At 41.4% G+C, this 24,123-nt stretch overlaps 1 protein-coding gene and 1 long non-coding RNA gene across 2 annotated transcripts in view; one reads left to right on the forward strand and one right to left on the reverse strand.

The window, feature by feature from the left end:
• Nucleotides 1-1,900: 1,900 nt before the first annotated feature.
• LOC133269558 (uncharacterized) lies at nucleotides 1,901-13,257 on the reverse strand. The gene is made up of 2 exons (XR_009743493.1): nucleotides 12,986-13,257; nucleotides 1,901-3,581 (listed from the first exon to the last, which is right to left on the reverse strand). It is a non-coding gene; the product is annotated as an uncharacterized LOC133269558 (long non-coding RNA).
• GBE1 (1,4-alpha-glucan branching enzyme 1) overlaps nucleotides 12,705-24,123 on the forward strand; it is a 149,437-nt gene continuing 138,018 nt past the window's right edge. The window contains exon 1 of the mRNA XM_061453971.1: nucleotides 12,705-13,017. Within this exon, the coding sequence (XP_061309955.1) occupies nucleotides 12,914-13,017 (104 nt within the window). The 5' untranslated portion in view covers nucleotides 12,705-12,913. The remainder of the gene's footprint in view (nucleotides 13,018-24,123) is intronic.

Here is a 24,123-nt window from a genome sequence, read left to right on the forward strand (position 1 = left end):
CATCATATTTTTTGTTATGTTTTCTTGAAAAATTGGCCAAGTTCTTCTATACTTCATCACTTTGTGGTGATGATGACCTGGAGATGCCCATTCTATTGGAAAAATTCTACAGATGGATTGCACTTCTTAACAGGAACAGTGGATCCTTAGGTGGATTTCAGACAAGCACTGTAACTATCCAGTGATCAGCAGCTTCTTGTTTGCCTTGCAACTCTGGCAGTTATCCCCAAGTCACACATTTGGCAGTTCATAAAGTCTAGACATCCATCTACATACACTTGAGAGAGTATGAGTATCTTATTTTGGCAGCTGAAAGTAAAGTCATGTAAGGATACATTTATTACTAAGTTCTTAGGGATATATTTCACTCACAGTTCACTGAACTCTGGAAGGTGGGTCAAAAATGATTTTAGATTGAAAAGAAGAAGGCATTGTAGTATATATCTTAAACTGTGGTTACGCAGTGATTCTCTTTGTGTTGGGGCAGAGAATATGGGAAAGGGTAAGAGTGCCTCTGGAAACAAAGATACATAAATCTGGTGATGTACATACAGACCTGGTGATGTACATATTTTCTTCTTCTTTACCTAAGAGTTTTGCATGTGTGTTGTAGGAGGAAAGGAGATTCTTGCCTCTGTGTCTAGGCCACAGATGTCCTTGGCGCTGCTCACCTCAAGTTCTAAGGTTCAAGCACATTGGTAAATTTTCTTACTAAAGTGTTTCCTGCCATTGCAGTGACATTGCTGCAAAGCCAGTGATTCAGCACAGGATTATATGAAGTCCAGAACAACAGTGGATCACATCATCTGAGCTTACTGACTCAAAATTCCTGTGTTCAATTCAAATTCTCTCTAAAAAGAAACAGATGCTGTTTTGCTTAGAACACAGCCGTATATTTTTACAAACTCTTGTTTCACTTTCTGTGTTTTTAAGTCATTAGACCCAGTTATTCCAGGCAAGCAAATTTTAATCAACAAGAAACTCAGTTTTCATTGATACAGCAGTGAGCTATGTCATTCTGCCAGCAAAGATAGATTCACTGAGTGTTATGGTAATTAATATGTACACTGGAAAAGGGGATTTTCCATCCACCTTTAACGAGCTATTCTTAGCACTAGAAGTATTTCCTAACCCGTGATAGGAGCAGGAGATTTAACCTCACCCTGTCAAACTTAACAGACCAAAAGTGTTACAGGAGGGGGAATTCCAAGTCATCTCAATTATACAGCACCACATGAAATAATTATATTTGGCTACCCTTTAGAAGGGTATGTTCTTGAGGGATGACTTTTATGTACTGCTCCTCCAAACATGACTACGTTCTGACTGTGCTGGTTTTGATTTTTAGGTAGCTCACCTAGCTATAACCTCTGCATATTATCTCTAATTATGAATGACAATCTTGTATTTACAAAGAGACCATGCTCTTGGAAGATTCTTTGCTTCCTTATCTATGGAGGTTTACAATGTAAGACAAAAAAAACCACAAAAGCTTTTGTTGAATCTTCTCTAACGTGATGAAAAGGTATCAGAGAAGATTTTATACTTTTTACTAATACTAATATATGATGCAAAGGACTTTTTAAAAAGAATTAAGAGAATTAAAACTCATCAAACCTCTTTCAGTTAATATGCAAACTTGCACTCAAAGCAGTATGTGAAGTACATCAACCTGAAAGACACAATGTACCTGATTCAAATCTCTTGAAAAGACTTGTTTTCATGTTCCTGAGTGTTGAATAGGTTGTAAAATTAATGTAATTAACTATAGAAATGCAGCAGAACCCACCTCACTTCCCCATTATTGTGTCACCATCAAAAAAGGTCTTGAAATTTATGAGAAATTAGTCCCAAACATACAAATGAAATCATGTGAAGAAGCAACACAAGTGCTAACAGGTGAAATGCTAAACTTCAGTTTATTCTGAAGATGAAAAACTAGGGCAAGACACATGACTGATGTTCTACGTTCAACTTGAACAATAGTTCTAGATTTAAGAAAAACAGTAGACTCCAGGTGATAGTATTTCTTACTGTTGGCTTGTTTTAAAATACAAATATCTATACTTCGTTCTATAGAAAGGAAATTAGAAAAACAAGAAAACAGTTATTATTGTTATTGGCGGTGTTGTTGGGTTTTTCCTTTTTACACATATGAATACCCATGCTTTATTTTACAGAAAAGGAGTAACTCCTTGTGCATCTCCTCACAAAACCAGGGAAATATTCTGATGACACTTGTATTATGTATTCCACAGTCCTGTCCCTCGACCAACATGCAATGAGATCACAGAAAAAACAGAAAGGCTATCTCATCCATTGGCATGGGGCTCAGTTTTCTTCCTTGTAACCTTAAATTCCTTAAGGATATCAATGCAACGCGACTTATTGTAAAAAGAAGAGAAAAAAATCACATTAAATCAAAGAAGAACTGGACAAGTGATAAGGAGAACATAAATATGCAAGCAAGTAAAGCAAGGATAAAAGCCCTAACAAATCAGTATTAAGCTGGAAGATTACAAATTTAATAAAGGCAGTATTTATAGAAACAGAGCTTGCATGGAAATTCCTAAAACATGAAAGGAGAAATCAGATGAAAAGTTTTATTTCAAGCAATGTAATACAACTCCAACACAGAGTTCTTCAGAAGTCTTCATGTAAATATTATTCAGAACTGCAAGTAACCCAGCAATTTGGATATAAAAAGGAAAGATCATAGTGTTAATGACTTGTAGTAGTGCTAGAGTGGGTTCAACCTACCAGAGTATACATTCTTCGTAAGCACAGAGACAAGATTAAAAGCAAGTCTGCTCAGTTAAAAATACAATGAATATGTGTGGTATCCTTTTCCTAAGAAAAGGCTAACTAATAAAAAATTAATCTTGCTTTTTCCTCACTTTCAGGATGTCTAATATATGTTCTCATTAGTCAGTCCTTTTAAACGCTAAGTATATTGGATGACTTAAGATAGATGGATATGCACCGTGAATGTCTTTCAGTGTTATGCCTGGGATAACAATTTGATGGTACAGGAGGTTATGTCCTTGGCCCTCGAGGTTTCCTGGGTGACAGGAGAAGTAATCACAGTTCACAGAAATTAGATGTATGTACAAAAAACTAAGCATTGAGGTTGTGAGTATATTTTGAAATGACAACTGATTAAAGAAAAAAGGAAACAGAACACAGAATTTAAAGGATAATTCAAGTTTTTGTCATTATGTAAAACATATAATCTGATATGAACAGAATTTTGGTGGGTACTGCTAAACTATGTACTTTTCAGTTAGACACACAAGTTATTTAAAGCAAGGGAACCTCAAACATCCTATTTAAAATCACATAGGTAATACTTGTCCTTAAGTTCTGCAGAGAAATATTTTGTGTTCAGATGATGATGGTCCTGATTTAGAGGATGACTCAGCTCCCAGGATGGAAACCTTTGTGAGTTTTTCTTGTGCATGTGTTGAAACAGATCACAACACAGGAGTTACGGATGAGACAACTGAAGGGAGAGCATAGGTCAAGCAGCACCAGATAATTCACAAACTGTAAGAGCAATTCAGTATTTTAACTGTGTGTAGCTGAAACAGGAGAAAGAACAAATAATTCTAACAGTTTGGACAATGACCTTATGAATGGAGAAATCTCTTCATTTGCATAAATTAATCCCTTAACCTCAAGTGCTAAAAAAAACAGATAATGACCAACAGCAAAATGTCAGGAAAGGACTTAGTGTGGTTTGCAAGACTACGTTTTAATGGAGGTAAGATGTGAAAGACTTTGAAAGAGGTGCATCACTGATAGAAAAAGTGTTAAATTTATAGAAGGTTGGTATTAAAGCAAAAATATCTGTAACAGTATTTTGCCTAGAAAACTGTGCTATGAGAGTTAGTGATGACAAAGTAAATTGCACATGGGTTCAGTACACCTTCTAGTCTATGTATTGTCACTTATCCTACTACAATTGCTCATATTTCAGGTTCTTTGAAGAGAAAGAGCTGGAGTAAAACAAGACATAAAAATACTTGTAATTATTCACCAGGACAGAGATTTAGAATACTTAAATATTTCTATGGCATATTGATCTAGGTACAGCTGGTTAATGTAAGAGAATAGTGCACAGTCAACTGATTTGCTCATGGCTCCATCAGTCATGGATGTAAGACTTTTCATAACCTGTGTCAGAATGTTATCATAAATTTGGCAAATTCTGCAAGACCAGAACAAATTGGAAGAGGTACTGGAGTCAAGTTTTTTATATTCTGTATTTGCAAACTACTAAATTGCAGGCAGACTGTAAAATGTGCCTTTGTACTGCAGCATTATAAATGTTTACTTTGTCTCCCATTTATAGGTGCTTTACTCAAGTAGCTAAGTGACAAATCTGAACAATGCAGCAACCTCCAGTTTTATACAGCTCTGCTGAATATGTGTTTTCAGCAGAACTACTGTGAATCTGAAAAATCCACCATCGCCTTCTGTGTCTCCTGGATTCTCCACTAAGGAATTACAGTTTTATATTGTTGAAACTACTGATTTTAGTAGAGTTACCATCTGTCTAATAGTGGAATAAAATTGCAGAGGATGGCAGGTATTTGCTGAGAGCCCTGGAATAAACATATTGTTTAATATTCAAACTAGCTGGGAATCAATGACAGGGAAGGAGATGGTGTAAGGAAGAGGTTTAAAAATAAAACTAAACCTACCCAGGAGTGAGGAATTAGAAGCCCCAGCATGAACATCATTGTTCGTGTGAACACCACCAGGAAGACTTAAACCTGTCAACCTCAGGACCTGAAGGCACACTGGAAAGGTGACCATACCATCAGAAAGGTGAGGCTCTTCTTTATTAAGCAGATGATTTGGTGGACTGTTAGTGTATTTACTCAGCTAACAGTAAATTCTTGGCACTATCTGTATGTATGGTACACCAGATTGTGAGTATAACAGAAACAAATTAGTGGACAATGTGGGCAAACCAAATCCAACCCCTTTCTAGACGTGTGCACTCTGCTCCTAGAAACATCCATCCTGCTCTCCTTTTTAGCACAAACAGCTGAGCTGAGGGAATAGCATATTCAGCAGGGACGTCATCTTTGAGGTATAGAATCTTGCAAATCAGTCAGTTCCAGCAGTAGCAACTGCCTGCTATGAGTGGATGTGTAACACTGTATGAGCTTTAAAAGGAAGACCGGGACTTTCAAGGTCGTATCAATTAAATGATGGCAAGCCAAAAGAAAGCAGAGGTACATTAGAAGCAGAAGACGTTGTCAGGCTCTGTTCCAAGTTTTGTGCACGGCAGAGGTGGGCAAGCCTTGAGCTAGGAGCAGGGTGCATTTAAGGAGCTGTAGGGGATGTCTTGAACACAAAAATGCGTTTAGTTTTAGGGCCTATAGACACTGGCACAGTATGGAATAAGATAGCAACCCATATGAGGGGAAGTGATTTAGGGGACACTAAAAAGAGTTCATGAGAGAGTATGACTCGTAAGAAGTGTTACTTTCATTGGCATTTACTCTCAAATATCCTTTTTTATCAAAAGGGGAAAGGGAATGACAAAGTAAAAAGAAGCAGAAAAGTAGTCCATGAACTTGTACAGTGGTAGGAGATAATGTAGTAAGGAAATAGTCAGACCTAGCACAAACACACACACACGGAAACAACATGAGAAAGCTGGGGAAGAAATGCAGTACTGCAACAGTATTTCCAGTAAGTCCCCTACCAGATCACTAACTGAATACTGGCATAAGGAAAAAGGCAATTGGCTGCTTAAGCCTCTTTACAGACGCCAAAGCACGACCTATCATTGAGGGTGGCCTGCTGTCCTGGTGGAACTATGGGACAAGTGGAAAATGAAGAGCCTGGATGTTGCCCGAGAAGATAATACAATGCAAAAAGACTGACTACCTGGCACAGGCTGTCATCTGTGCAGTGCAGAAGGCTATTCTGATTAAGCTGGCAGAGGAAGAGAATGAAGCTCTAACAAACAAAGAAGCTGAATATTCAAGCAGGAGAAACCAGAACTGCTGTGAGAAGCATGACTGCTGATGCATGATGCCCTGCTGCAGGAACTGATTGCACAAATGGGAGAAATATCTGCACCGACTGGCTGGTTAAACTAAAATCAGACTGGCCAGTGATATCAACCACTTCCTGAGTAGGATTAGGTGACTGAATCCAACATCCAGGGAGAATTTTGAGAGATAACAAAAGGTTCAAAGAGATAGCAAAATGGAAGGGTGTTTGAGGAACACTGAGAGTCATCAGCCCTTAAACTATTCTAATGGAACTGGGGTCACATTGACTTGGAAAACGAAAAGCTACCTGTATAATACATGATTATAATTAATACCTGAAGGTGAAAAATTATGTGTAATTGTAAAGATTGCTACTTGAATTAAAATATGTTTAACTCTTTGTTACAAAGGAGAGATAGAATCAAAGCAAAACCAGATGGAGGTTTGCTAAAGTTATCTAATAATAGAAAGTCCTCTAAGTGCTCTAAGAAGAAAAGGTGAATCACACAGGTATAAAAATATTTCCTATGGAAAACAGTATTGCATACCATACAATCACATATGGGAATGGGCTGCATACATTTAAGTGTAGCTTATTGGGACTGTGAAGACTGAACCTTCATTTATTGTTCTGGGGGTATTTTAAGACATGTAAAAAATGGTGGAAGTCAGGGTCCCTAAACTGATAAGGTATCAGAATGTTACTTATAATACATAACCTTGCATGATTATTCAACTAGAGCTAATCGGTAACTTTGGAGATCTACAGCTATCACACTTGAGAGATATGCATTGATGAAGATGGATTATTGAACATGATAGGTGTTTTTCATGGTCTCTTTAGGCAGATTCCAGAAAAACAACAGCTCAAGACATGCATTATATATGTAAGAATATTATCATCCTTTCAGTACTTAAAAGGGGCCTATAAGAAAGATGGGTAGAGACTTTTTAGCAGGGCCTGCTGCAACAGGACAAGGAGTGATGGTTTTAAACTAAAAGAGGAGAGATTCAGACTGGACTTGAGGAAGAAATAGTTTACAATGAGGGTGGTAAAATACTGGCACAGGTTGCCCAGAGAGGTGGTGGATGCGCCATCCCTGGAAACATTCAAGGCCAGGCTGGATGTGGTTCTGAGCAACTTGATCTAGTTGAAGATATCTCTGCTTGTTGCAAGACTATTCTGTGATTATGAAATTGCTCCAATCATTGTGCTGCTCTCTATGTAGAATTCAGTTATGTTCATATACATTCAGAAATCACTGTGAACTATCTTATAGTGTGTAACATGCCCAGTGACAGGCACATATGCAATGCAAAGATGCAAATTACACCAATGCCTTAAAGGTAAGACTGTGGTTGACGAAACCTGAACTTAGCTTAACAGCCTACTGTTGTAATTTTAGTTGTTATACTAGCTTCAGTGATTGTACAATGGTTATACTTCATTATACCCTCAGACCCTTAAGTGTCACAAAAGACCATGCAGGATAAAATTGTAAATTTCAAGAGCATTCATTAACTCCTGTTAAGAAGCCTTGAGTCACAGGAGAGTTTGTAACATGTTTGCTGGAGCTGTGTAACGATTAGCCTATGTTTAGCAGACCATCTATCAAAGTGGGGAATTTTAGCCTGGTACATGTGATTTTTTGCCACTGCCATTGCTTGCCTAGTGCCTGAGTGACTATTGCTAACCCCATCTGAGCCTGTGTCTGCGAGTGCTGCTGGGGGAAAAGATCTGACAGCCCCAAGCATTTCCTGCATGGCCAACAGCATCCTTAATGTCAACTGCATCTGGGAGAGACTATTGTGCAGTTGTCAGACTTCAGCTGGGTACCTCAAAATTGAGGAGGGTGACATCCCCCATGAACATCAGGCTGTGTGTGACCTCACAAGGCCAGTGCCTTATCATAACACATATGACCTCACCTGCCTTAGGAAGACTTAAAACTATCAGCCTCAGGACCTAGAGGCACATTGGAAAGAGGGGAATGTCAAGAGAAAATATGTAGGTGCTAGAAGGTTTTCTGTATAACAAGTTAAATTGCACTATTAAATGAGGGTGGTGTGTTTCAGGGAGGAATGTGAGACTATGCAACCAGCCTTCAAGCGCCCTCCTAGGTAAGGTTGCTGATCAGGGATTTTAGGAAAGAAGTGGTGTGAAAGCCAAACTGCTCCTGAAGCTGTGGTATTTCATTGTTAATCCTGAGTGTACTGGATATAAACCATACAGTATTTGGCTAGTGTTAATAGGCTGCTTATTTAATAGCAATATATTGTTATAGAAGACCACTGCAATAACAGCAGGAATGTTCCTCTGGGACAAGTATCCTAGAGAGCTCAAGCTACTTACTTCCTAAATGTTAGAGATAAACATACACTGGTAAGACAGAGGTGACAGTTACCAAGTATTGTGGGTATGGCATTTAGGAGAGAGTCCTAAATGTTTTATATTCTTCCCCCAACACATAAACATATACGCAAATACAAGGAAATAGCAGTACTGGCAGTTGTAGAATGTTACTACTGGCAGTAATCACTTTTGAGAAATACATACAGAGGGCACAAATATAACAGTATATACATACAATGTTTAAAAATACTCTATTCCTAAAGTTTCCCCATATTTTGTATCTGTGAAATGTTTCATAAATTCTTACTTGAAACTACAGACTTTCTGCTAAACTAAACCATTTTTTTTTAGTGAGACTCATAATCATTTTCACAAATATTGCTCTAAATCTCCTGATATGTTTTAATTGGTATCACATGTTGAAGTGTCTTGATTACTGTGTAAACAATTGTGGAAGATATTTATATTTTCTGATATTCTGTTATACAAAATAAGGACACCAAATCATCATAATATTGCAATGCTGGGAAAGCAAGAAGCAGCTATTATCTAGGACTTTCAGGCTGCTGGAATGTGTTTTCATTTTGCTCTGCATGGTAAGTGCAAATGTCCTTCCCATCAACTGCACTTACTGGAATTTGACAACCCTGAAACTGGGTTTTAGTATTTCAGATTGCACATTAATTTTGATCTTTAAAGACAAGTTGTTATTCAAAGCTCCTGATACCAGGACAGGGCAGAGGTTAAGACCTCAAAAGATAGTCTCACTGAATACCCTATATTCCTTTAAAGTACAAAACCCAAAGCCAAAATCAAACACTGACCATTTCTTTTCTCCTATGTGTCTCACTCTGGAGAATCCAAAGATAGGGGTAAATAGTTTGTTTAATCCCCATTCCTAATGTTTGAGCTGCCTGAGAAGGCTACCAGGACAAATGATTTTTTTTTTTTTTCCTGGGGGGCATTTGTATCGGATCTGGATGACAACTGTGCCATGAATTTCTTATGGATTCTGGAACAAGTAATAGTGGTGAGTATAGCTAGCCAATGTGGCAAAATAAGCTAGGGTTTTTTCAAACTTTGAACTCCATTTTGTGTTATGTACTGAATGTGCAGAAACCAGCCCAAAGGTGGGAAGCTTCAAAGTATACCATAACATGCTTAGATGCCTGACACCTCCTTGATGGACAGAAGGAATCCCTCAAGAATTCAATTCTTCTGGAATAATGAAACACGAATCTTTCTGAACAGCTCGCTCTGTCCATGGGCATCTCTGTCATCTTTTCAAAATCAGTGCAAATATATGTCATTCAACCTGGAAGCACTGCATGGTAAGATTAACCATTTTTCTTTCTTCAATGCTTTCCAGATCTTGAATGTTCTTTAATCCAAAACTTTGATTTCTATTTGAACTTTGTGTACTTAAAAAAATCTAAATTGATGTTACAGTAACTATACAGTTACTGCTCAGCATTGCTATGCAACATTTTAAAGTGTATGTAACTTAAGCATGAGCATCCTTTAAAAGACTAATTTAGAGTGGCTTGATAAGACTCTAGCCTCAGTGGTAACTGGGTGCCAGACACATGCCTTATACACCACTCTTACATGATTCACTGCAGTTATTGCAAAGTCCTCCACTTCCTATTTCTACAGGCAGAAGCAGCTGCCAGCTTTGTTTCAATCTCTGACAATGTACAAAGATACATTCAGCTGTTCATACAATATTCAGTTTGAACTGCCATTTTGCCTCCAGGTAGAGGAGTGTCCTGGAGCCAACCTTGTGTTGGCTGGCAGTGTCCTAAGAGCCAACCTTGGCCTTTGAGTCTCAGCTAAATCACTGTGTAACAGATGATCACAATAATATATGCCTTAGTATCTTTGAGTGACAAATCAGGCAGATAACATCATGTCCAAGCTGTGAACTGGAACATGAGTAGGTACAAATAGTATGGTGATCAATTTCCCAGTTCACAATGTTAAATATGGCATTTGGGCTTTGTCTATTATGGGAACAGGGGCTATTTGCAGAATTTAACTTCCTGAAGCTAAAGTTTGCTTGGATGTGAGACTGGACACTGTGTCATTTCTACTTAAAATCTTCCAAGTGAAGGTTAAGGGGTTCCTGTCTTCAGGGAGGTAAAAGTCACAGCTATATTCCTACCATTTACAGATTGCTAATGCTGACTTATAAATCTCTCTCTCATGTTTATAATAGATAATAGTAGTCCTGTGAACTTGCTTGAGCTTCCTGACTTGGCCTGAGTGACTGACACATTGATAATGTGCACAGTATGATGTGGAAGCAAGGATGAGAAAAGGAATTGTTAAACTTTGGTTTAGCCCATGCACTGAAATCACTGCCATGCAAAAAAGTTTTGAGAAGCACAGGTAATTTCAGAAACAGTTTTTCAGTCTCCAATGAGGCTGAAGAAGTGGTGGACACTGGGGAAAAAAAGCAATCGTAATCTGTCACAGCTGGATATGGTAGATAGTTCTGCTACAGCATAGATGCTACTTCTTTCCATTACCAAACAAAACCCACTTGGGCCTCTGGCTGGGGCAACTGCTATAACAAACAGTATGAGTACTGCCCCACTTAGGACAGGGAATACTTGTTTCAATCCCTAAGGCAAAAAGGACAAAAGTACTTGGATTTTTCCATGTGTGGTCAGAAACTGCTTCAAGGAAGGAAATATAATGTAGTTAAATGCACACTGTTGATGACACAAATCATTACGGAAACTTTCACTGAAGCCAGTTTTGGGTAAAGTAATAAATGAACTGCTAGTGTTTGTTACACACTGTGCTGTTAGCTATCTGGCAGACAAGAAGGGAAAGCAGCAGTAAAATTCAGAGAAAGCCAAGATAGGGGAGATGAGTTACAAACAGAGGAAAATAATTTAGGAGGTGGTTGTGGAAACAAGGTAAGGTATCTAGGAGCTGAAAAGAGTTTATAAAGTTTATAAACGGAGGCTGAAAAGCATTGAAGAGAGAACTCTAAATAAATGTTCTCACTAGATATCTAAACAAAAGAAAATTGCTGGACCTTAAATAAAAGTGCTAAATGCTGGCCTAGAGGCATGGTCAGGCCAGTGATTAGTTGCCTTGGATATTTGGTAGCCTATCCAAAAACGAGACATGCTGGTATTCGGTAAAAAAATTTCCACAGTGATCTACCTGTGGTATTCAGCATTCATAGCTGCGTTAGGATCAGCTGAATTAATCTTACTTTGTTTAGGGATTCTTTATGTGTCTGGTAAAGCAACATTTTGCTGTACAGACGTGGTGTTTATGAGCACTCATGGATGCCCCTGGAGTCTTGTTTTGCTGAGCTTGTCTGTGAGCACGCCAGCACCCTATGAAACAGTAGAGATATTTATGCCAGCACTCATGATGACACCACATATGTTGGGGGGGGGGTTGGTGGGGTTTTGTGCATGTGTGTGTGTGAAACGCAGAGTTCACCCAGCACCACACACACTGAGAAAGGCTTCAAAGGCACTAAGAAAAACTGGGGACCACTGAGGGCCAGCAGAAGCAGACAGCCTGCTCCTGCCCGTGCTGCCCTGATGGGGAGGCTGACTCCGACGAGCAGAGAACATCTTGCTCCTCACCTCCTTGCCTCCCCAGCCCCTTAGCACCAGGATTTGAGGGCCACGAGGATGATCAGGGACTGGAGCACCTCCCATTTGAAGACAGTTGGGGCTGTTCAGCCTGGAGAAGAGAAGCTGCGTGGAGATCCCAGAGCTGCTTCCAGTATCTGAAGGGGGCCTACAAGGATGCTGGAAAGGGCCTCTTCAGGAGGGACTGTAGCAACAGGACAAGGGGTGATGGGTTTAAAGTGAAACGGGAAGTTCAGGTTGGATATAAGGAAGAAGTTCTTTACTATGAGGGTTGGTGAGGCCCTGGCACGGGGTGCCCAGAGAAGCTGTGGCTGCCCCATCCCTGGCAGTGTTTAAGGCCAGGATGGACGGGGCTTGGAGCAACCTGGTCTACTGTGAGGTGCCCCTGCCCATGGCAAGGGGTTGCAAATGGATGATCGTAAGGGCTTTTCCAACCCAAACCATTCCGTCATCTATGCTGTCGTGTCGCCGCTGGAGCAGCAGCACTCCCTTCCCTCGCCTCACGAGCGGCTGCGCCAGCGCAGCAGCCCCGGCCCGGCCCCTGACACCCAGCTCGGTTCTGAGGGGAACGACTCCCCCGCCCCCATCTCGCGATTCCCCCCCCCGTGAGGGCAGAGCGGCGGGGCTACCAAACCCAGCCCCTCGCTCGTCCGCGGTAACGGGAGCCCCCCAACACCTCTTTCCCTCAGCTACTGTGGCTGCTGGTGCACCCGGAGCCCCGACACTACCACACCGGGGGGGGGGGGGGCGGAGGGGAAGCGAAGCACGGCGGGCGGGGAGGGGCGGCCCTCGCGGGGTGCCCCGGCCGGTGGGCGGTGCCGGGCGGTGAGAGGCAGGGGGTGCTTCGCCCGCCCGCCCCGGCCCCCCTCCCCGGGTGTATATAGCGGCGGCGCGGGGAAGCTCCTCCGGCCGGCAAGATGGCGGCCGCCGTCTGCGAGAAGTCCCTGCTGCCGCCGAAGCTGCCGCAGCTGCTGGAGCGGGACCCTTACCTGGCCCCCTTCGAGAAGGACTTCCAGCGCAGGTACCGGCCCGGCCTACCGGCATAGGCCCGCGCCGCGGGGAGGGGAGCGCCGCCTCAGCAGGGCGAGGAGCGGCGGGCGAGCAGGCGGCGACCGCCCGCCTCTGGGGGCGTCGGGGCGGGCGGGGGGAGCGACGGGGCGGGTGGTGTCCCCTCCTCCTCTTTCTTTTCCCCTCCCCATCGCGGCGGGGGCTGTCCCTCAGCCAGTGCCGGGGCGGTTTCGCTCCGGGCCGCGGCGGCGGAGCGGGCCTGCGGCGGGGTTTAACGCTGGTCGATACGGCGGAGGTGCCTTCATTGGCGGGGCCTCCTGAGCCTGGTGGGGCGCGCCGTCGCGGGGAGGCCTCCAGGGCGGGTCTCTCGGCCGGCCTCTAGCGCTGTGTGCGGCCGGGCCGTCTCTGTCTGCCCCGACCCGACCCCGGGGGCGGGGGTGAGGGGACGATGACACCCGTTTATGGGCCGGCCTGGCCCTGGGAGCGACGAGGGGAGTTGGTGACAACGGACAGCCGAGCTGTCCTCGCCAGAAAATAATGCTTTTAGTCCAGCTGTGGTAGACTGTAAATAAACTGCTCCTGAGTCTTCTCTTTCTGGAGAATTTTCCTTTACATACGTTGTCCTGCATCCTCGGCTCGTCAGATTCTCGATCGATGAAATCGCAGAGCGAGCGCTGTGTTGCTTTGGGGTTGCCAGTCTGAGCATCCCGTTATTGTTTTGCCCTCTCGCAGGGAACAGCGGCATCAGCCCTCTGGCCAGGACGGGCAGCGGGCCTGGGTGAGAGCCGGCCAGCAGGCAGAGGCGAGCTGCGTCCTGCAGAGCCAAAGGCTGCTATAAAGTCTCGCTGGCCCATTGAAAATAGGAACTGGAAGTTTTATGGTGCAGCTTCTTGTATGTTGTATTTCACTAGTGGTTTAATCAAAACTGTAGAACTGACCAATACCCTATATTCCAAAAGTCTGTGTATGTGGGAGGGGAAATAGGAGGTCATTTGGATTTTTTAATAATTATTCGGCTTTTTTGCCTTTGCTGTATTACACATATGTTGCTTTTGGCTTGACATTACTGGTTGTCCTGTTGAGATCTGGCAGAGAATAGTGGCGGGGCTAGATCTTGTAAAATGGGATTTAGAATGGAGTAAACAACTAGGCTGATTTACAGAGCATTTTCCCAAACTGTGATCTCTTAATGACAGAATAACTGTGTTAAACAATGAATTTTGACAAGCTTGTGGTAATGTATGCAGTGTTGTAAACCACCTAATTCTTTTGGTGGGGTGCCAGGGTGTAGGAAGTATAAAGTGGGTGGATCCTGGCTCTTAATAAAGCCATTCAGTAAAACATTCGGGATTCCCAAATGTGCCTGCTATCTTAATAGGCACATTGTGAATGGTGGTGTCTGTATTGCTGTGGATAATATGCTCTGCTGAACTCGGAGAGTCTGTAGAATTTTTGTGTACTTCTTGGGCTCAATCATCTTGAGCACAGGACTTCAGATGGTCGTGTTTGCGTCTTGCTTCTTCCTGGCTTTTGAACCTCAAACTGGTCACTTAGCATAGAATTATTGTGGAAACATATAGAGGTAGAAGCTTAGAAGACTAAAGGAAAATTTTTGTGGCAACCTGTGATAACCTGAATGTCTCATTCTAAGCCCAAATGACAAGTATGTTCTGTCTTTCATCCTGTGGATGACAGAGTGCCAAGGAGGAAAAGTGCAAGCACAGGGAAATACCTGTTGGTGTCTTGATGCAGTGCTCATCACAGCTTCCATGGTCTGTGATTCAGTCTGCAATAGCTCCAGGTGCATTTTTGTGTCTGGAGGTCTTGCATCAAGAGTGTCCAGAAGAAAGCAGTTTTGCAGCCTAATTGCTGCTTGTGTGAAGAACAAGTTCCTCTGGGGCCTCCAGTATGTAGGTTTCACTTTTCTCCAGTTCTGGTACTGGAGGAGGTGGGGAACAGCCCTGCACAATTCTGTTCACTGTGTCATGAGCAGTGTAGAGCTGCATGATCTTTGTTCCGGGGTGAAGAATTCTGATGTGTTTAACTGGTCATTGTATGAAGAATTCTGATGTGTTTAACTGGTCATTGTATAAAGGTGGTCCACATGACTGATCCTTTGCTGTGTGTTCTGTTTTTCCTGGCCCCCTTTGGGTGGGAGTTAGAACTGAGTACAGTCAGAGCTGAATACTGTGTATTAATGCAACTACTAATGATACGGCACTTGCATAACTAACCCTTCAAGTAAAAGTGTAAAGCAAAATAAACCTGGCAAGCTGTCTAGAAGCAGAAATGTATTTAAATATGTTTACCTTTGAAGTTCTAAGCAAATGTGCAGAGTAAATTTGTGCATATTAATCTTAAATCCTACTGACAGTAAGTTCTGGTGCCTCTGGAAAGGTAGCAATTATTTTAAATGGTGGCCTGTCATTAAGTAACCCAGTGGATCAGATGTATCCCACACATGGTGTAGGAAAGGCTGTGACAAAGCATTCAGGAATATGTGCTGAAAAGCAAATCTGCTTATTAGGAGTTGATCAGCTGTCAACTGCTTGCCATGGCCTCATCATAGGTAGGACTGGAGGAGTAATTCTTTATATGCCTGGGTATTAGCAATTCATTTACTCCTGTAGAGTAGAAAATCTGGGTAGACATAATACCACTCCACTTCTGAACAAGTAACAATCTGTCCATTATTCCTTCTGTTTTGCCACTTGAATATTGTTTAAAGAACAAAGATACAGGTAGTCTGTCAGTTCAGATGGCTGTGTTGTTCCAGAGGGAGGGGACAGGAGGCAGCTGTAGTGCTTGGCACCCTGTAGCACCAAAAGTGTTTTACTTGCTCAGAGTAGGAAGCTTTGGGAAAGAAGTGAATCAGACTTGATGAAATATATGTGGATACTTTTCCTGTAGTAGTCTAAATGTCTTCTGATTTTGCAGCGATATTGACCTTACTTAATATTAAACAAAATAATTAAGAACTGATGGGAATTTTGTAGCTGTTGGCTGTCATACTGTGTTTTGCCTAGAGAAATAAAAATCAGGGATTTTGATAAAAGGATAAGGATGCTTGAGAAACAAAGCTTTTTAAACATTTGTCTGTGGAGATCCTTATACTGTGCCTTGTGCAGAGTCATTTAAAAATAGTCTTCCCTTTGTCTCAGTATGTTCTTCCTTCAGAAGGGAGGACAGATAAAAAATTTAAGGTCTATTCTTGGTGGTGACATCAGCAAGTTGTTGACTCACCTTTTGGGCTTGAGTCTGTCTGCTGTTTTATCCATAACACCATATTAGCATGGGCAGATTATTGCTAGTGGAAAGTGTTATAACTGTTGTTTTATGACTGTTGTAGGATGAACAGTTAACCTGATTATGATGGCTTATTTGCATATTTAAAACAGGGCTATTTCTGGTGTTGGATTGGGTTTCCCAGGACCTTGTTGGGTTGTGCTGAGTCTCTGAGGATGTACTTCCACAGCCTTGTTGGGCAGCCTCTCCCTATGTTTGGCTCCCCTCATTGTGAAAATCTTGATTTTAATACTGTAGTTTCCTTTCCTGCAGCTTCATCCATTGTCTCTGGTATTTATTTATTTATTTTTTTCTGGGTACCTTGCAGGAGAGCTTGGGCTTATTCTTTGTTATGGGCACACTCGCCACCTGCCTTTAGATAGCTTAAGACTGTAAGTAGATATTGCGAGCCTCATGCCTCTTCGTATTAGCTTTTTCATATCCAGTCTCAAGAAACTTAGCTCTCTCAGTCCCTACCTGCGTGCCATAGGTAGTAGAGCAGAGACCGGAAACAAGAAGCTGCCTTTCTACAGTGGCCTTAGCTTGTCTTTGCTTGCCAATGCCTTGAGCAAGTGCAGAATGATCTTGCTGGAGTTCACATCCACCTCTCCTACCCTTTGGATGCTTTGATGGGAACAAACTGCTTCTTTAAAGAAGCAATGCTTAAAATGCAATGCTAGGACCTAGATAAGTCCTAAGCATGGAGTGTATGGGCTGCCATAGTTACATGAGTGACTATTGGGAAGAAGGAGACACTTGGTTGCATTTACTCTTCAGTTCTTTGTCATGCATGGGCATATTATTGCAAATGGTGTTCATGGGGGAAAACGGAAATCTGTAATTTTGCCTTTCTCTGAATGCGTGAATTTGACGCTGAGCTGGAGTGGGAGGGTGGGGAGTAGGGGTAGGAGGAAGGGAAGGTGAGGTGGGGAGAAATCCTTTCAGTGTATATATAGTGAACCATTCAGCCTTGACCCAAACACACACTATTTGGCACTTGAAACAAGAATCTCCGTAAAAAAAACAAACGACCAACCAAAACAAACCAACAACAACCAACCAAAAAAACCACAACCCGTCAAAGTGATAGTGTTTGAATAGTTGTCCTGGTTTTAGCTGTAACAGGGTTTTTTTTTTTTAACTTCCTAGTAACTGGTGCAGTGCTGTGTTTTGGCTTTAGTTGAAAATAATGCTGATAACGCACTGATGTTCTAGTTGTTGCTCAGTAGCACTTAACCCTGATCAAGGACTTTTCAGTCTCATGCCAGTTTCAGTGAGGAGGGGCACAGGAAGCCGGGAGGAAGCAGAGACAGGACAACTGACCCAAACTAGCCAAAGGGGTATTCCATGCCACAGCACATCATGCCCAGTATAGAAACTGGGGGTAGTGACCGAGAAGGGACCAGTCACTGTTTTGGTCAGGCTGGGTATTGGTGGATGGTGAGCAGTTGCATTGGGCATCACTTGTGTTTTGAGATCTTTCATTTCTTCTCATGTTTTTCCTACTATTATTGTTATTGTTGGTATTCTTTCTATTAGCACTATATTTTAGCTATAAAGTTGTTCTTATCTCAACCCCTGGGGTTTACATTCTTTCTTTCTGCTTGGGGGAAGGGGGGGAAGGTGTGGGTGAGTGAGCTGCTGCATGGTGCTGAGTTACTGGCTGGGGTTAAACCACAACAATGGGATATCACTGTGCTGCATTGGTTGACCATCTGTATATGTTTTTCCCCAAGTACTTTGTTAACTCCCAAGTGTTATTTAGGCAACAGACTTTGCATAATTTGATCTGTATTTTTAGTCTTTTACCTCTTAGAACATAATTGGTTCAATTAAAGCCATTAATGCCTGTGGTGTAATTGCATTTTATGGAGTTGCAAACTGGTGTTAGAAAGTGCTGCCCATTAGATTTTTCTAGTATAACAATATGCATGGCTTACTATGTTTTACCAGCCCCTGCAACTGCTTCTGTAATCTACTGACTGTGTAGTCCTTAGTAAAAGCTTTTTTTTGAATAATTCAATTTATAGAGTAAGTAAAAAATGTACCAATGCACAGCTTCAGTCTTTATCCTGATAAATGTTTCAAACAGGATACTGATTTGTTCAGCTAGACAAAATACTGGCTGTAATGCTTGGACACAGGTATGGGTTGTGAGAGAGAAGATCCCATTTCTTCTTAAGTGTTGGTGAGGTTTTGCTTGAGAAGACTGGAACATCTACTCAGTGGCTTTATAGCTGGATCAGTTGACAAGGTGTCTGTCAGTTGGGTTTCTAGTAGTGTTCTTAGAGCCCTTCGCTTGTAGAAAAGGGGAGTACTGGCCATTCTGTATATCTAGTATGAGATCATGCTGCTCTATGGTTTGGTTTGTTAGGGTTTTTTTTCCCCTGTTTTAAAAGCTACGCAGTGGTATGTACTTGACTGAGGTACTGAAAATTGAAAGATGACTGAATAGGAAGGCAGCTGCTGTGGTCTAGTAAGTTTGGGAATGGAAATTGAAGAGTGACCCACCAGCAATCCTAGTTTTAGATGACGATGGGGAGGGTGGCAAGGCTGGAGTAAGATCTGTCACAGAATTAACACAACTACTGTAAGTCATCTGCTAACTCAGAAAAACTGGATTTTCTTTTTCTGTTTTGTTTCATACAGGTTTGTGTTGGGTGTACAAAACTAAGTGACCACGAGCCCCAATGTCATACATTGCTGCATTTTTCCTTTGTTTTCTTGGAGGGGGGGAAGGGTGTTAGGGAGGGTGGGAAGGGTTGGCATCCCGTAAGTCCAGGTGAATTAGTCAGAATTATTTTAGACTCCTACAGAAACTAATACCTGTCAGTTTAATGGAATATATTTTTCTGCATTATGGTAGCATTTAGAATGCTCTTGTGCATTAGGATTACTAACCCTGACTGCATCACTGATGACCTTGAAGTTTTGAGTCTGCGAGGAAGGCCAGTATACACCTAGTATATGTGTATCTGGTCATAGTCCTCATCAGAGGGTTCAAGTTGGCAACTGTCTTAATAGCAGCTAGCTTTACAAAAAGGCAGGAAAGTATTAGGATGTGGGTACTGAATTTTTATTAGCAAGGCAGTTGCCTCTGTATACAAATTAAAGCTAAGTACTGTCTGAAAAACTCCCCCAGCTCTGTTATATGGTGTTAACATGACTGAGGATATTGGATGGGCTCTGAGAATTTGCTCAGAATTTCAAAACAATAGGTTATGTGAACAGGAATCTGGTTACTCTCTCATTGTAATAGCGAGGAAAAACTTTGTCTTGCTGGATAATTTAAATTCAAGTAATTATTTCTTTACTACTTGCAAGCTGTAAAGAAGGCTTTCTTACTATGGAAGACTGTCTTAAATTGACATCCTATCCCATGAAGATGATTTTCTTCCTCTGTTTGTTTTTAATATTTATGTAAACACACTTTTTCTTTCCTCTCAGTCTCCCTGTTACCTTCTGTTTACTCCCATTGTGCCTTCTAATCCCACCTGTTCCTTTGTCTTCTGTCTTCCACGAAAGCAGCTCTTTTTCACTTGTGCAGTGTCAGATCTAAAACTTCTCACTCATGCATCAGTCTACTTTGTACTTCTGGAGCTTTGCCTCATATAGTTTTTCATTTGTTTAAAAAGAAAATATCTTAAGGCAATGTGTCAAGTGTAACAAGATCAGGTTTTCATATTTAAAATGTTTAAAACATGAGCTTTCCTCTGGAAAAAATATTCTGCAAAAATTTTTTTTTTGCTATAGTATGGCTGCCTTTTCCCCAGGTATCTGACAATTTGACATTCCTGTAGCACCTCACATTATCAAATCGAAGGCCAATTATTAGTGATGATAGCTGGCCACGTTGTGAGGAATAGACTTTGTTGCTTAGAGCAACAGTCTGTTTTGCTTCATGTTGCTGTTGGAAGCACCTTACCAATGAATGTTATATAGACTTTATTTGCGGTTAAATTCTAGTGAAAGACCTTGATCTCTCAGATGTGTGAAGACCTGTCAAATGACCCAGATCAGCTAGTCCACTTAGGTGAACATCATGAAGCTGTTCCATTAATCTGGATATTTCTAATGCTAAATATATTTTAACATACTCTCTTGGTATACTTAAAGGGGGGGAGTGGAGGCAATAGAGTAAGCCTTCCTGACAGTTTTTTTAATCATGCAGCTCCGACTCTGTTGACTGATGTTACTTGAAGGTAGAGATGTCTCCAGTGATTTTTATTTCACGCTCTTATCTTTGGAGCTGTTGCTCAGGCATAGTATGCTTCTGTTTCCCTCATATCCTTGCTGTTCTGGTGTGCTGTGTTGCCTAGCTTTGTGCTACCGTATCTGCACTTGTGCTTAGCATTACAGGAGGAAAGTAACTTCACAGTGGGATATTGAAGTTCCAGTAAAGGCTGGACCTGTTCTCTCCACAGTTGGAGTGCTGCTGCTGAAAGGTTGTGCTAAGCTCAAAAAAGGTAGCCTAGATCTGCAAAAGAAATTGAGTGATGCTCCATCACACAAAATTGACTTTTATGCGTGTAGTTCATGGAATAGAAAATGTGGGTTTCAGCCTTTGTTACATGAACTAGTCTTCCATTTGTTGTGTGATCTGTCTCAGTTTGTGTGTTATGCAGCCCTTAGAGGTTGGGATCTGTCCTCCCACTTCTAAGTGTCACTGGCATGAGATGCCAAAGTAAGAGAAGAGGTAGGAGTAGAGAAGTAGAGAAATCCTGCTAACATAATACTTCAGGAGAGTGTGGATTTCAAGTTTATCAGTATTTCTTCTTTAATTCTTCCCACTCAAAACCAAAACAAACCCACTCAAACCCAAAACCTTTTTAGTCAAGAAAAGGCTTATAGGAGTGTGGATAAGCTAACATGCACAAACACAGCTGATAGGTCTTGAATGGTGGTTAATTGCCATCACAAAGGTGATGTGCGACTGGAAGAGACTTACTTTTGTATTTCTGGGCAATGTTGACAGTCTGATCTTTATTTACACTCATTTTCTTTAAGAGGGAGCTGATAGAGAAGGCTCCCTGGGAGACATTATATTGGGACAAGTTAAAATTATCTTGTGGTGCTGATCACAAATACATGTAGGTAGTTTATTGCAGTTAATGTGTTTGGGGTCCTTTTTTGACAAAACAGTGCATTAGATGGTTGTTAAACTCTGTGCCCAACTGTGTGTGTGGGGTCAGACTTCTGCTTTGAGGGCACCCTCTTTCCCCTAGTGTGTCACTGATAGGCAGGCTACATGTATGTGGAGGATGTGTACCTCCAGGCTTCCCTGTACTCACACGTGAGTGTGATGGCATCATCAGATGTAAGGTTTTGGATGTATAAGCATTTGATAATATGCTCTGGAGGAAAGGCAGGATGGTCAGGGGAAACTGTCTGAAAGACTCCTATTAAAATAATGCTGAGTTACTGTATGTTTTAAATGAAAACATGCTGCGCTACCACAACTATTTAGAAATTGTCCATCTAGAATGAATTCATTGCATAAACATAGGAGTCACCAGCTCATCTTAGCAGCTTTAGGGGGCATCCTGACTGTACTGTACCTGCTATTCCAGCAAAAAACATATTACAAGTTTAATAAATTGTGTTGCATGTGCCAGGCTTAAGCAGATTCGTTGGGTATTTTATGCTGTCTAAAATGCCTTTGGAAATCCCTTTTTATGCAGGCAATTCTTGCTGTTAACGTCATTGTTCGATACCTGTTGTGGTAGATACCCATAGTATAAATGTTCCTGGTTTGGCTGGGATTGGTAAACTGTAAATTAACAAATGCTTTCCATTCTAAGATTTATGCAGCTCATTTTGAGATTAGGAATGTTGCATTGCTTTCAGCAAGCTTTAATTCGTCCTGCACAAACAGTTCTTCTTCCAAATGCCACTCCTCTAGGAAACTGCTGAAGTTGAATAGAGATGTGAAGTGTTGCATGCCGCTTTGGTGCGCCAGCGTTTTTGAGAAAATTTGGGCAGCATGCCGGTTGCAAACACTTGCACAATAGCTTTGTATTGTTACACAACCAGTAGCAATGACTCCACACAGAAGCGTTTGTGAAATCGTAGATGCAGTAGTTTGTGACAGGAGCTGGGACAGGGGCTTTCCAGAGGTTAGAGCTAAAATCTACCTTTTTTGTGAAGTGGAAATTGGAGAGAACCACTGAAAGGATCACAGTCTGTGTACTTGGTACATAGAGGTGAGAACTTGAGGCAAATAAATACTTTTTGTCAGTTATCAAGTCCTCCTTCAGTTTGTATTTTGATTGGATTTGTCATCTGATGTTACCTCCTCTCTGTCCCACTCTACTGCACTCACTGTCCTCACCTCCCTAAAACCCTTAACATTCTTAGAAATAAAGGAGAAATAGGGAAAAAGCCCTCCTTTGTAAGAAGGGAAGGAACAGATGGAAAAAAAAGTCATGCTTCACAGCTCTAAGGGACTGTTTAGACTACTGGGGTTTTATATGTGTATGTTAAAAGAATAGAGAACAAAGTAAAACTTCTGCATGCTGTATGAGCCAGGAGATTCGTGCACTGTCTGAACAAACATTCCCTCTCTCAGTTGGCATGAACTCGCATGTAGTACCAGTAGAAAAATAAACTTTTCACTGACAAACCCCAAAGGGATGGGGGAGAGACTGCAACAGAGCGTAATGTTTAGATTAGCTACTTTGGGCTGTATCCGTTGTCTAAGCAGCTTTTTCCCTTTCTTAAGAAAGCATATCAAAATAGGCCTTACTCTCTTTTGTCAGGCAGTAAGGGAGAAAGCCTGAAGTGATACAGGGTGTCTAAAAAGGCAGTTAAAGTAGCAGTTTGGTAGTGGTGATGGTATCACAATGGTCCCTCTTTTGTCTGGTCCCTGCCCCCCTTCCCTAAAAAAGAGGGCGTAAAAAAAGAGGGAATCCCTGAAGCTTTGGAGGGGAAAGCCTGTGCTTGTGTGATGTTGCCAGTTGATCTTCAGGTATTTTCTTTGTGCAAAATTAAAGATAGGTGGTTGTGTTTTGGCCTTGGGGTGTAAAGGTTTTGATTTGAATGCAAAAGCTAGCTTTTCTTTTGCTGTTCAGCTTCCTCTACAACTTTGGGGGAAAATACATGAGATGTTAAAAAGAATTAATAAAGATATTTATTGCAATATATGTATTTAATGCACAAGTATATATACACATTGAGCTTTTTGATGAATTTATAGCCAGTGTATGTATGGATATAGCTTCCATTGGGGTTCCCTGGCAAGTTTATCTATGGCTTATGAATTTGTTGTCTGGATTTATGTCATATTTTATATGAGTTTTCTAAGAAGATTAATGCTTAATTTTATAAACATCTGAAAGGTTTTTTCACAATATTGGTGCTTTATTTTAATCCTGTTTGCAACAATTGGAGACTATTTAAGAAAAAAAAATCATCAGGCTCCTAGCAGTCTCTTTTTAAATAGCAGCAAACAGATTTTTAATAGTAATGCTATTGCAGTGTAATTTGTATGTGATTATAGTGATTAGTTCTTTCAGAGAGGAAATGATAAATAATACTTGTTAGCATTTAGATTTATTTGCCTAACTTCTTTGGATTTTCTTTGTATCATCAAAAAATTCTGGACAGAAAAATCTTTTCCTACCTTCTTCTCGCTTGTTATTCTAAAATAAAGAAATGCCTTCATAAATCTGATTTTATTACTTGACCTGAACACTCTAAATGAAGTAAAACTGAAGGCTACCCCTTCATCTCCCTCCCCTGCCCTCATGGTTTTAGATGCCACATAATTTTGATGGTAGATATACATAGACCCTTCTTTGAAAGCTCAAGGTACTGATGGGTACAAATTCTGTTA

Source organism: Pezoporus flaviventris, unplaced genomic scaffold, assembly GCF_033815535.1.
Source record: "Pezoporus flaviventris isolate CSIRO_AGI_PZ_B2104156 unplaced genomic scaffold, CSIRO_AGI_Pfla_v1 ptg000015l, whole genome shotgun sequence".
In the NCBI taxonomy this organism is placed as follows: Eukaryota; Metazoa; Chordata; class Aves; order Psittaciformes; family Psittacidae; genus Pezoporus; species Pezoporus flaviventris.